The sequence below is a fragment of the Bos javanicus genome, chromosome 4 (assembly GCF_032452875.1).
Source record: "Bos javanicus breed banteng chromosome 4, ARS-OSU_banteng_1.0, whole genome shotgun sequence".
Classification (NCBI taxonomy): Eukaryota; Metazoa; Chordata; class Mammalia; order Artiodactyla; family Bovidae; genus Bos; species Bos javanicus.
This window is the reverse complement of record NC_083871.1, coordinates 10027039-10040290: the sequence shown is the minus strand read 5'-3', so window position 1 is coordinate 10040290 and position 13252 is coordinate 10027039. Positions and strand designations below refer to the sequence as shown.

The following is a 13252-nucleotide window of genomic DNA, read 5'->3' as shown; positions in this document are numbered from 1 at the left end:
AATGATTGTACATCATTTAATCCAGTATCAAAATTACATGATCACAGGACTGCAATATTCTTCTAAAAGATATTTTAAAACAAAATGTCAATTTACCTCATTAAGATTCTGATACAGAATTCTTCTACTTTCTCGTTCTTCTTCTCGTTCTAGTTCTTGCTTCTGGAATTCCTGCATAATTCCTTGCAGTCGTTTTCCTTCCAGGTCTAGCTTATAAACTTGCTGCCTTTTCTCTTCCAGCTGGCGCTGAAGATCTTCCACCTTGGACTGAAGCTCGTGCATTTTCTTTTGTCCCTCTGTGTTGGCCTCCTGTTCTGTCTGCAGTGTCTTTCTGTGAACCTGCCTATCCTTTTCCATTTGCTGTCTTGTTTGCAAAGAATCCAGTTTATATTTCTCAGTCTCATTTAACAGTTCTACGATACGACTGTGTTTCTCCTCTAGCTGTTTTTGAAGCTCTTTAAGGAGGTCCTCTGAGGGTAAGGATGGCCGGGGCTGCCCACTATCATCGCTGCTCTGCAGCTGTGCGTGTAACTCCCGCTCCCGATCCAGGGTACTAGTCATTTCCCGAATCCGAACCTTCTCAGATTCAAGAAGTACCTGGAGCTCCAGGTTGCGGCCTCGTTCTTCAGCTAGCTGGGCCTCGTGCAGCGCTCTTTGTGATTCTATCTTCTGATGTGATTCATTCAGTTGCTGTTTCTGTTGTTCCAAAAGTTGACTCAGTTGGATATTTCTTTGTTTCTGACCCTCAAGTGAAAACTTCAGATCCTTGTAGGAGAAAGTTGAATTTGAGAATTTGTTCATGTTAATATTGGCAAAAATAATTCATAAGTATACAATTGTGCCCATTGTGCTTTTATTAATACTAAGTTGGTAGTATTTGGTAAAAGAACTGATGACCATTTTGCTAACTTATATTTTCAGTAGTTAGAGTGTAAAATTATTTGGGCAGCCAGTTGATGTTCATCAAAGAATATCAGCAAAAGAGAGTTAAGCTAAATAACACTTTCTCTCCCAACATTAATCATATCTACTTAAGGAATATTCAGCAGATTAATAATCTTTAAAAATAAAAGTATTTATCATATAATGTGATGGGAGTTCCTGAAACTCCTTGAATTTTCCCATATATTACTACATAACTTAAAATAATTGGGCTTATGGAGAAGGCAGGGGGACAAACTACTCAAAATCTATAAACATCTGTGATGATAAAAAATATTGATAACTGAAGAAATAACATGTCCTTGCTAGGCAGAAAGCTCACAATGCCTAGTGGCTACCATGGTGGACCTTAGAAAAAAAAACAAAACCCAAATGTAGCAGGGTAGAAATTCTGGTTGGGCTTCCCAGGTGGCACTAGTGGTAAAGGATCTGCCTGCCAATGCAGGAGACACAAGAGACGTGGGTCTGATTCCTGGGTCAGAAGATCCCTGGAGTAGGAAATGGCAACGCACTCCAGTATTCTTCCCAGGGAAATCACACGGACAGATGAGCCTGGCAGGCTATAGCCGATGGGCTCGTGAACAGTTTAACTGAGTCACTGCGCACAGAGCAATTCTGGCTGCATAGTTTTTTTTAGCACAGAGCTAGCAAGTACTGGGCTTACACAGACAGAAGGGCTCAAGGAGAACTCTGCAAATGGCACTGCATGTAGTATGACCTGCTGTGAGCTGTGCGAGGCTGGGGTGTGCCTCTCTGGGAGTGAGCCCAGCATCAAGGGCCTCACTGTAAGTTTTCATAACATACAGTAGCAAGGGCTCTTGCTACCAGAAAAGCACCACTGCTCTCCTTTCCTAGGAGAAACAGGAACTGAAACCACTTCTGGGCTAAAAAGATACAACTGCCGTGTTTATCAAATTGTATATACGCGAATTCAAATTCCTAAAACACATGCTGTAGCAGAAGAGTCTCTATGCATCCTTGCATGCAGAAGAAAAAAAGGATCATACCATTAGCAATTTCTACTAATACTTTAGATAACACCGTAAGAATATTCAACACATAGTGAACAATTTATTCCACCTGATGAAGAGTGTAAGGCAGACACCGCAGGAAGAGGAACGTTTCTCTTCTATCACTGCGGATTCTTCCACAGACATTTAAAGATAAAGAAAACAGTACCTCAAGTTCTTCTTTGTCCCGTTCTTCACTGCGTCCCTGCTTGGCTTTCTCTTTCTCTAAAGCCCACTGGAGCTCTCTGGATTTCTTCTGTTCACTGGCTAACGTGTCATTAAGCAAATGAACTTCCTCTGTTTTATCTTTAACTTCCAACCTAAATCAGAGACAAATGAACTGTCATAAAACTACTCTGACCAAGTATCTATTGAGAGAGAACAGCATCCACGGAAATGTGGTGGCATACTGTAAGTGAAGTGAAGTCGCTCGGTCGTGTCGGATTCTGTGCGGCCCTGTGGACTATGCCCACCAGGCCCCTCCGCCCATGGGATTTTCCAGGCAAGGGTACTGGAGTGGGGTGCCATTGCCTTCTCCACATTATAAACTAATAGAAAAATATATACCATATCAAGATTCAAGATTTTTCACTGTGGTTCACTTCCAATTAACTGTTTCTAGTAATACAACTATTAATTATTATTTACCATCGTAAACAATTTAATGTTTGGAATAGAATAAGGATTTCCATTAACTTTTACTGAACGTAATAATCATTTGTGTGTGTGTGTGAAAATGTTCAAAATAATGACTATACTTATAATGTGCCCGTGGCAAGCAGAATATCACAGTATTTACATCAACAAATTTATCCTTTTTAAAAGCATTACCTTTCTAAAATTTTGCATATTTTACCTAACTAGACCATGAATTCCATTGAGATCATAAATATCATTTCACATTACTTGATGGTAAAATGAAGGTCAAATTTATGTATCTTATACAACAAATTTATGTGTCTTATACAACAACCAACAACAGTCTCAAACAGAACTGAAGCCATGGAGAGAATATGCCAATACCTAATCCTCAGTTTATCATTTAGAAAAATCTTTAGTGTTTCCTTTCCGCTGTAGTTTTTTGTATAAATAACAGCTTCATGTTATTTAAACATCATATATAATGTCATATTTTTGTAAGATCTGCACAGTGTCTGTGACAAAATTATTCCAAGTCCTTCAGTAATAATGAAGTCCTTCACTTTAATGGCTTCCCTCGTGGCTCAGATGGTAAAGCATCTGCCTGCAATGCAGGAGACCTGGGTTCGATCCCGGGGTTGGGAAGATCCCCTGGAGAAGGAAATGGCAACCCACTCCGGTACTCTTGCCTGGGAAATTCCACGGACAGAGGAGCCTAGTCGGCTATAGTCCATGGGGTCGCAGAGAGTCGGACACGACTGAGCGACTTCACTTTTCACTAGTACAGGTTTACAGTCAAGCAGTGTGGCACACCTGAATGCCTCTAATTCCTTGAGGTGCTTATGCTGGGCCTTCAGTGTTGCTTCTAGTTCGAGTTTAGTCCGTGCAAGCTCACTTTTCAGTTCGGAAACCACCATTTTCTCAGAGCTCAGTTGTTCCTGCAGCTCTGTTGCTCTGTCTTTCACGCTGCCGAGCTCCACCTGCACCTCTAGCATTTGAGACTGCTTCTGCTGCATATTATAGTCGAAGGGTTCTACATGAAAAAATGTTAGTATTTAGAATACGATCCAGCAACTGGTACTTTGTTTATAAATATTCTGTTGACAATAACAGACGTGTTACTTAGGAGATTACTACAAAGCAAATGTGGAATGATTACAGCCTGTGAAGTTAGCAATTTATATAAATAGATGAATATGTAGATTTTCCTCATAGTGCTAAATCCTCAAGATTTCAGAACTATGAACATATAAGGATGATAAAAGTTTAACAGAATTCATTACTGGATATAAGACTTGAAATAAACAAAAAAAGTTCCCTTAATACCATAAATAGGAACTTGTATCTGTTCATTAAGAATTTCGATAGCTCACACAAAAAAATTCCAAGTTTCTGACAGCCAAAGTACTGGTGATTCCGATTACAATAATCAGCAACGCCTGCTGGCTTTGTTCAGCCCTCCTCCACAGAAGTCCCTAGGAACTTCATTATAACAGAAGGGGGAAGTCCAAAGGCCAATCTGGATCATGGTTTTGTCTTTAAAAACAGACCAAATCCTTGCTACATGTGTATTGCAAGAAAACAAAATAAAATATTTAAATCTCCAAGTGAAAAAAAAGGTCATGAAATATTTATCAGGATCCATCTTTATAAAAAATATAAACTTATGTACATATACACAACGAAAAGGTCTGAAGACATATTTCCTGGGTGTTAACAGTCATTTATTTTAGGATTTAGGAGATTCCAGGGTGATTTTTACTCTGTTTTTTGCTTCTCTGCTCTACCATAAATGTATTTTTATGTATTTTGGCTGTGCTGGGTCTCTGTTGCTGTGCAGCCCTTTTCTCTGGGTGTGGTGCTCAGGTTTCTCATTGCTGTGGTTTCTCTTGTTGCAGAGCACGGTCTCTAGGCTCGGGGGCTTCAGTCACTGTGCTCCCAGTTTCCAGAGCACACAGGCTTAGCTGCTCTGAGGCACGTGGGATCTTCCTGGACCAGGTATCAAACCTGCGTTCCCTGTACTGGCAGGCAGATTTCTTACCGCTGAGCCACAGGGGAAGCCCTACCGTAAGTGTATTTTTAACTTGAAGCTCATCAGTTCCTATTAGAAGTCATATTACTGGTGTCAGGAGATAGGATTAACATTGACTTTAGACTATTCATGTTATTTAAGCTTTTGAAACTATTTCTTAGGGAGTAGAGTCTCAGGATTTATATATATAAATATGTATATATGTGATAGTAACTAAGCTTTCAACGGGGTTCTATTTATTTAAATGAAGTAATAGCAATAAATTCTCTAAAAATAATCTTCAATTAATCCTATGTCTAAACATAAGGAATATATTTAATTTGCGGCCTTACTACACCTATTTTATCTAAAATATTTTAAGATATTTAAATTCTTCAGCTTTTCGATGACAAATATGAGACTGATATAAATTTCAAAATAGGCAAAGGCAATGCCAAAGAATGCTCAAACTACCGCACAACCGCACTCATCTCACACACTAGTAAAGTAATGCTCAAAATTCTCCAAGCCAGGCTTCAGCAATATGTGAACCGTGAACTTCCTGATGTTCAAGCTGGTTTTAGAAAAGGCAGAGGAACCAGAGATCAAATTGCCAACATCCGCTGGATCATGGAAAAAAGCAAGAGAGTTCCAGAAAAACATCTATTTCTGCTTTATTGACTATGCCAAAGCCTTTGACTGTGTGGATCACAATAAACTGTGGAAAATTCTGAAAGAGATGGGAATATCAGAACACCTGATCTGCTTCTTGAGAAATGTGTATGCAGGTCAGGAAGCAACAGTTAGAACTGGACATGGAACAACAGACTGGTTCCAAATAGGAAAAGGAGTACATCAAGGCTGTATATTGTCACCCTGTTTATTAAACTTATATGCAGAGTACATCATGAGAAACGCTGGACTGGAAGAAACACAAACTGGAATCAAGATTGCCGGGAGAAATATCAATAGCCTCAGATATGCAGATGACACCACCCTTATGGCAGAAAGTGAAGAGGAACTAAAAAGCCTCTTGATGAAAGTGAAAGTGGAGAGTGGAAAAGTTGGCTTAAAGCTCAACATTCAGAAAACGAAGATCATGGCATCTGGTCCTACCACTTCATGGGAAATAGATGGGGAAAGAGTGGAAACAGTGTCAGACTTTATTTCTGGGGGCTCCAAAATCACTGCAGATTGTGACTGCAGCCATGAAATTAAAAGATGCTTACTCCTTGGAAGGAAAGTTATGACCAACCTAGATAGCATATTCAAAAGCAGAGACATTACTTTGCCAACAAAGGTTCGTCTAGTCAAGGCTATGGTTTTTCCTGTGGTCATGTATGGATGTGAGAGTTGGACTGTGAAGAAGGCTGAGCGCCGAAGAGTTGATGCTTTTGAACTGTGGTGTTGGAGAAGACTCTTGAGAGTCCCTGGGACTGCAAGGAGATCCAACCAATCCATTCTGAAGATCGGCCCTGGGATTTCTTTGGAAGGAATGATACTAAAGCTGAAACTCCAGTACTTTGGCCACCTCATGCGAAGAGTTGACTCACTGGAAAAGACTCTGATGCTGGGGGGGATTGGGGGCAGAAGGAGAAGGGGACGACAGAGGATGAGATGGCTGGATGGCATCACTGACTCGATGGACGTGAGTCTGAGTGAACTCCGGGAGTTGGTGATGGACAGGGAGGCCTGGCGTGCTGCGATTCATGGGGTTGCGAAGGGTCAGACACGACTGAGCCACTGATCTGATCTGATCTGATCTGATGGGTGTTTCTACCTTTATATTAAACCAAAATGAAAACAAAGATGTATCCTTTCTACACATGATGAAAATTCAGATCTCACTTTAATTTCTAATGATTTTGAGAGAAATCAGCTCTAATGAACAGATACTCCTCTTGAAAAGTGAAGAAAAGATCTGAACAAGCATATCACAATAGCACAAATCCAGCTAGCCAATAATCATATGACAAACTTAGAGAAATGTAAATTAAAACCATAATAGCAATCCACTGCATACCCACTAGACGGGCGATCAAGGGCTGACATCATCAACTTTTGGCAAAAATGTGAAGCAACAGAACTTTCTAGAGCTATACTGCTAGAAAGTGCACAAACTGATATGACCGTGTTGGTAAAGAGTCGGGCATTATCTAATAAATCTGAAAATATACATTTTATGACCTAGCAATATACGTATCCAGAAGACTCATGCAAGAATGCATCAGAAACATGGCATAACCATGTGCAGAACAGTACTGAATTTAACAGCCAGAAAGTAGAAATAACCTCAATGTTTAACCACAGAATGAATATATAAATTTATATAAACTGTGAAGTAGTCACACAAGGGAATTCTATATAGTAACAAAAATGAACTAGAGATAAATGTAACGCAGAAGAATGTCATAGAGAGGTGAAAGAGATAAGACACAAAAATTTATCAGAGTGATAAAGTGTAAGAGCAGGAAATACTTTAAACTTACATGGTTTAGGAATATGTAAAAAGGCAGTTAAAAACTCAGGATAATGGTTACCTCTAGAGTACCACAGAGGAACATGTGTTCTATATCACTACAGAGTAGCAGAAGCAGACTTCTGGAACACTTGATACGGGTGAGGTTTCCACAGGAACTCATTTCATAGTGTTTATATTGTATATTTCTGCATTTTGTAATTTTCTATATATATGTTATAGTTTAAAAATACAAAAAAGGTATTAAAAAAGAAATGGTTATTTCCATTGAGGAGTTCTTTTTCTTTTAGGTTATCCTCACACAAAGCTTCAAAACGAAGAAAGATAATGAGCTTAATAACTAAACAACCTGATCAAGGCAATGCCTGCTCATTTTAAATTAAAATTAAATATATCTGTTTATATGGGCTTCTCAGGTGATTCAGTGGTAAAGAATCTGCGTGCCAATGCAGGAGATGTGGGTTTGATCCCTGGGTCGGGAAAATCCCCTGGAGAAGGAAATGGCAACCCACCCCAATATTCTTGTCTGGAAAATCCCATGGACAGAGGAGCCTGATGAGTTATAGCATATGCGGTCGCAAAAGAGTTGGACAGCAACTAAATAACAACAATCTGTTTATATGTCAGAAAATTGCTGTCTCTTGGACTGAAGTATTCTGTAAGAGTTACCATCATTCTCTCTCCACACATAGCTAGCTGAAGTCAATTTCAACTTCTGTAGAAGATAAAGGGCTTTCCTGTTGGCTCAGACGATACAGAATCCGCCTGCAATGTGGAAGACTTGGGTTTGATCCCTGGGTTGGGAGGATCCCCTGGAGAAGGGAACGGTTACCCACTTCATACGTGTTCTTGCCTGGAGAATCCCAAGAATAGAGGAGCCTGGTGGGCCACAGTCCGTGGGGTACAGAGTTGGACACGACTAGGGAACTTTTACTCAGCCATAGGAGATAAATGCAAAGTCCTGTGCTATTTTAAAGCACGTCCTTACCAGCCTGTTTGGCGCACACAGCATTTTTTCTCTTGCGACTGAGCAATAACCCCCTTACTTCCACCACTGCCGTACGTGCCAAGTCACTTAAATCATGTCTGACTCTTTGCGACCTCATGAACTGTAGCCCTCCAGGCTCCGCTGTCAATGGGATTCTCCAGGCAAGAATACTGGAGTGGGTTGCCATGCCCTCCTCCAGGGGATCTTCCTGACCCAGGGATTGAACCTGAGTCTCTTAAGTCTGCTGCACTGGCAGTCAGATTCTTTACCACTAGCATTCACCACCACCACCTCCTCCCAATTTCAAGAACTATCGCTTTTTTTTTTTTTTTAAGATGGAGCAATAAGCTTAGATGGCATAGCATAACTGAGCATTTTTTATCTCATTCCCAAAGCTGAGTATGAGTTTTTGCCTGGCTAGAAAACCCTATGTAAACAAATATATTTCAATTCTAAAAAATATTTTTAGTATTATACATGTGTGTGTATATATCTTTTATACACATATCTTAAAACAAACTGGAGACCTCTTTAATCCCTAGAGTAATTAATGCAGATTAACATACTGATAGGAGAATGAGGAAAAAATGTGACAAAGAAGAAATGTGTTTTAACTGAATAATAACAAGAGAAACAAAATGAAACAGTTTCTTTCACCCATTTATGTCACCATATGAGCCTGTCCTATAGCATACCTTGGCTTGGCTGATCAATTTCTTGCTCTCTTTTCAGAGTCGTTTTCTTAATACTCATTTGAGAATGCAGTGCTTGAATTTCAGCTAACAAACTCCTTCTGTCTGCTTTTTGGAGGCATTCCATAGCTGCTTGATATTCAATACCCTGTAAAAGAAAAAGTCAAGAGGGTTGTAAAGACAATAACAAACCAGGAAGTCTGAAGAAGTATGACATGCTAAAATTTTGGGAAAAGTTACTAATTTTCTCTTCCTGATCATTAGGATTTACTTTACAGATTATTAGTCTTTGCGTTTATTTCAAAAATCTTTAAACACACGATAAAATATAATGAGTAATATAATAAACACGCATATACTTAGCCCAAGAAATAGCCCCTACACAGCTGAAGTCCCTCGGGCACAACTCCGTGAACACACGGTCCTCTGCACCATCTGCTCAAGAAACAACTAGGTTCTAAGTCTGGTGCTACTCTCATGCACTCTGTGTAATACACTACATACACACACGCCCCTAAAATATACACAGTTCTGTTTTACGTGTTTCAAAAGTTCATATAAATGGCATCATACTGTATTCATGTTTGCTTTTTTCACTGGATACATTGGTGAACCATCCTGGCTCTACTTCACACTCATTTCAGTGTCATGTAGTATTGCCTGCTATGAATAATATAGCACATTTTATTTGAGCATCTTTTCATATATTTATTGGATACTCTTTTATTTCTTTCATGAGCACATATTTTAACACCTGCCCATTTTCCCACTGACTGTTCTATTCTCATTAGGTATTTGGTTTGTAGATTTCTTTTCTTGTGATATTTCTGTCTGGTTTTAGAGTTAGAGCAATACTGGCCTCATGGAATGAGCTGGCGAGTGTTTCCTTCTTTATTTTGCCAGAATTTGTGAAGAACTAGTATTATGTCTTTCAACATTTGGGAGAATTCACTCGTGAAGCCATCTAATCCTGAGCCCTACTTTGTGAAAAGTTTTAAAACTACGAATTTTACTCTTTGTTATACGTCTACTCAGATTTTCTACTTTTTCATCAGTTTTAGTAGTACGTATACTTTTAGGAATTTGTCCATTTGATGCTACTGTAAATAATTATTTTTAAAATTACATTTGGGACTTTCCTCTTTTTAAAAATATAAATTTATTTATTTTAATTGGCGGCTAATTACTTTACAATATTGTATTGGTTCTGCCATACATCAACACATTTGGGACTTTGCTGGTGTCCCACGCTGAAGACTCTGCACTCCACTGCAGAGGTGCCGGTTCCATCCGTGGCATGCCTGCCTGTGCGCTTAGTCGCTCAGTTGTGTCTAGCTGACTCTCTGAGACCCTCTGGACTGTAGCCCACCTGTCTCCTCTGTCCATGGGATTTTTCAGACGAGACTAGTACAGTGAGTTGTGGTTTCCTTCTCCAGGGGGTGTCTTTCCAATGCAGGGATCAAACCCACGTCTCCTGTGTCTCCTGTACTGCAGGGTTCTTTACCTGCTCAGCCACTGGGGAAGCCCCTTGATCCCTGGTGGGAGAACTAAAATCCCACAAGCCTCATGTTGTGGCCAAAATTTAAAGGGTGTTTTACCATTTTCCTTAACTTAGTCTCCAGAAAAGCCTCTATTTTATTTACCTTTCAGAGTCAACTTTTAGCTTTTCATCCTCTCTACTGTACCAGTGTATCCATTTCATTAATTTCTTTTCTCTTTATTACAGTTGGGCCTATTTGTGGATTAAATATTTAAGAATGTCTACTCATGAAAATTTATCTGTGACCCTAAATTCAATACTTGTGATGCTCTTAATAGTCATTCTCAAACATGTGCATAGAGCGGCAAGAAATTAAAACTGCCACATTCACATGTTTCTAGTGGAAATCGAGCAAGGTGATATTTTGCCATCTTTTTATTTCTTATGCTGTAAACAAGTGTCCTTTCTGTCATCCTTTTAGTGCCATATTTTGGGTACATTTGTGCTTTTTACTGATGATTTTGCTGTTTAAAATGGTTCCCAAACACAGACATGAAGTACTGTCCAGTATGCCTAAGCACAACAGGGCTGAAAGACACATGACAGAGAAGATGCATGTGTTAGAAAAGTTTTGTTTAAGTTACAGTGCAGCTGGCCATGAGTTCAATGTTAAAGATTCAACAATACATAATCAACAGGGTGTCTTTAAACAGAAATGCACATAAAACAAGATTACACATTGACTGCTTGACAAAAATGTCACCGCCAGGGACTCACAGGCTTTCCCTGCTGGCAATGGCTCGGTATTCACAACAGCTTTACCAGTCTTACTGCTGCAAATGAAGAGAACTGAGGGTATTTTATTCTTTCTGTTTTCTTTAGACTTATTTTGTTACTCTTTTTCTAACTTCCCAAATTGGATGATTAACTCATTAATTTTTAGTCCTGCTTATTGTCTAACATAAGAGAAAATATCTGTAGTAATACTTTTTATCCTAAATATTCTTAGTGGCTCCTGTTAAAATTTTAACCTTAAGACTTACTCTAAAACTAATAAATAACTCATTTTATATAAATAACTATAAATATTTCTAATAAACAACTAATAAATAACTCATTTTCTCATTACTATTAAAAAGCATTCTTTGTTTTAAAGTTTTTCTTACAGTCTCATTTTGATACCTGTTCTTGTATTCTCTGTTCCAGACAGTTTAATAATCCAACCGCATCTCCTGTACCTAGAGCTGTCAGCTCGGTCTGAAATGCGGCTAGGAAAACACTGCGCTCCTTTAAGAAAACCTGCTGAACAGCAAGCAGAAGTTCACCTCGCCAGTCAGAGGTGCTCTCATGAGGTTGAGAACTATCATAAACCTGGCAGAGTACAAAAAACAAAAGTTAGTTTTCAAATAAGCTAAGAACTGTTCTAGATATCTGTTCAAGGTATCTGTCTGCTAACCAGAATCAGCATTGCAAGTCTAAGAGGATACAAATTTACTTTCAAGTGTGCAACTTGGAGCATTTAAACAATACATAGAAATTTATGTGAAAAACATCATAAAAGACAACAGTTAATTTGGCAAACAAAGTGCCTTATTATTGATAAAAATCATATAAAGCTACTTAGATGCACAATAGTCTTTGAGTACCTTGGCTTCTCTTTGAACTTGCATTTTGGTAATTAAATCCTTAAGAGATGAGATTGTACTGAGGTAAGCTCTTCTCTCTTCCAGCCAAGACTCTGATGTCTGCTGAGCAGAATGGTCTTCTCCGTCACTACAGGGAGACTCAGTGAGCGAGAGCACCTGCATGCCTTCATTATGGACAGCTCTCAGCAGTCCCTAGAAGCCACAACACAAAAGCCAGAATTAAGACATTTTCAAAAACTGTCAAGTCAGACATGAAAAGAGGAATCCCAGACAGACAGATTTAGAAAAGCCACTGCAGAAAGGAAACGCCAGCCTGCCATCACTGAACACTTTCTTCCTCCAGAGGGGCACACCAATCCCAGAAGACTGCCTATGCCCTTACGTGGCACTCATCTCCTAGGTTCTATTTATCTAACGTGCTCTTCTTGGATTTATATCAGGCACTAATTTGACCAAAAGAAATATGTAGAAGATAGGTTCTAGACTGAGACTGCTTTAATAATTTGGCAAACAAAAATATTAGGAATGGAAAGTTTTAAAAATCTTTATACAATTAAATATACTCTAATTATCTGTAAAATACAGAAATAAAACTAAATAGAGCCACAAGTTTCCTTCTAGCTATGAATTTTTCTCTTCAGAGAGATCTTAATATAGTTAGATCTTCTATACTAACTTCTAATAAACTATTATGTTCAACATAGAAACTACACTCGCTAAGTTTTACTGAAAGATGGATGTCTTTTAGTACCTTTATTTTCTTTGGAAATGAATCTCCTGAACTTTCACCTTCTTCTCCTTGGCCTTCCGACGCCGTGTCAAATCCTTGACTTTGTGAAAGATAAATTCCCTGACCCCAGTCTGATCCAGAATCTAAAATAAAGAAAACCATTGACTATTAAAGAGAAACAAACTTTTTTAAGTAAGTACTATAAAAATTCCAGTTTATATAACTTACCACTGGAACATATTTCTCTAGTTTGGTAAGCATCAGAATGTGTTAACCCAGGAATTGAGGAGCCCTAATCAGAGAAAACAAAGAAATAAAACATGTTTTGCTTTATCAAAAAAAAGGTCCAATGAACATTTTACTTTTTTTGTAATGCTGTCAAACAAATATGTCACACCTTTCACAATAAATAAAACTATCCATGGTTTACAGTAAGGCTTTAATTTTTTTCTTCAGGGATATTACAATGAGACATTAATTTTAATATATTACAATAAGAGACAGAAATTAAAGAATGATAACATCAGGTTCTAAATCTGCACCGGAGCTTTGTGGGACATTACTATTTGACTGTACACAAAAGATAGATTTTAAATTGTAGTTTTATTATAAGGAAGAAATTGCCCCCAAATTTG

General features: G+C 38.5%; 1 protein-coding gene across 10 annotated transcripts in view; it reads right to left on the bottom strand.

Annotated features, from left to right (window-relative positions):
- AKAP9 (A-kinase anchoring protein 9) overlaps positions 1-13252 on the bottom strand; it is a 165948-nt gene that overhangs the window by 10901 nt on the left and 141795 nt on the right. For 8 of the 10 annotated variants that reach the window (XM_061413397.1, XM_061413399.1, XM_061413401.1 and 5 more), the window contains 8 exons: positions 12846-12909; positions 12639-12760; positions 11888-12079; positions 11424-11612; positions 8765-8909; positions 3405-3624; positions 2122-2272; positions 97-765 (listed from right to left, as the gene is read on the bottom strand). In XM_061413397.1, coding sequence (XP_061269381.1) covers positions 97-765; positions 2122-2272; positions 3405-3624; positions 8765-8909; positions 11424-11612; positions 11888-12079; positions 12639-12760; positions 12846-12909 — 1752 coding nt within the window. The remainder of the gene's footprint in view (positions 1-96; positions 766-2121; positions 2273-3404; positions 3625-8764; positions 8910-11423; positions 11613-11887; positions 12080-12638; positions 12761-12845; positions 12910-13252) is intronic. The other 2 variants (XM_061413402.1, XM_061413403.1) reach the window with 1 other exon arrangement.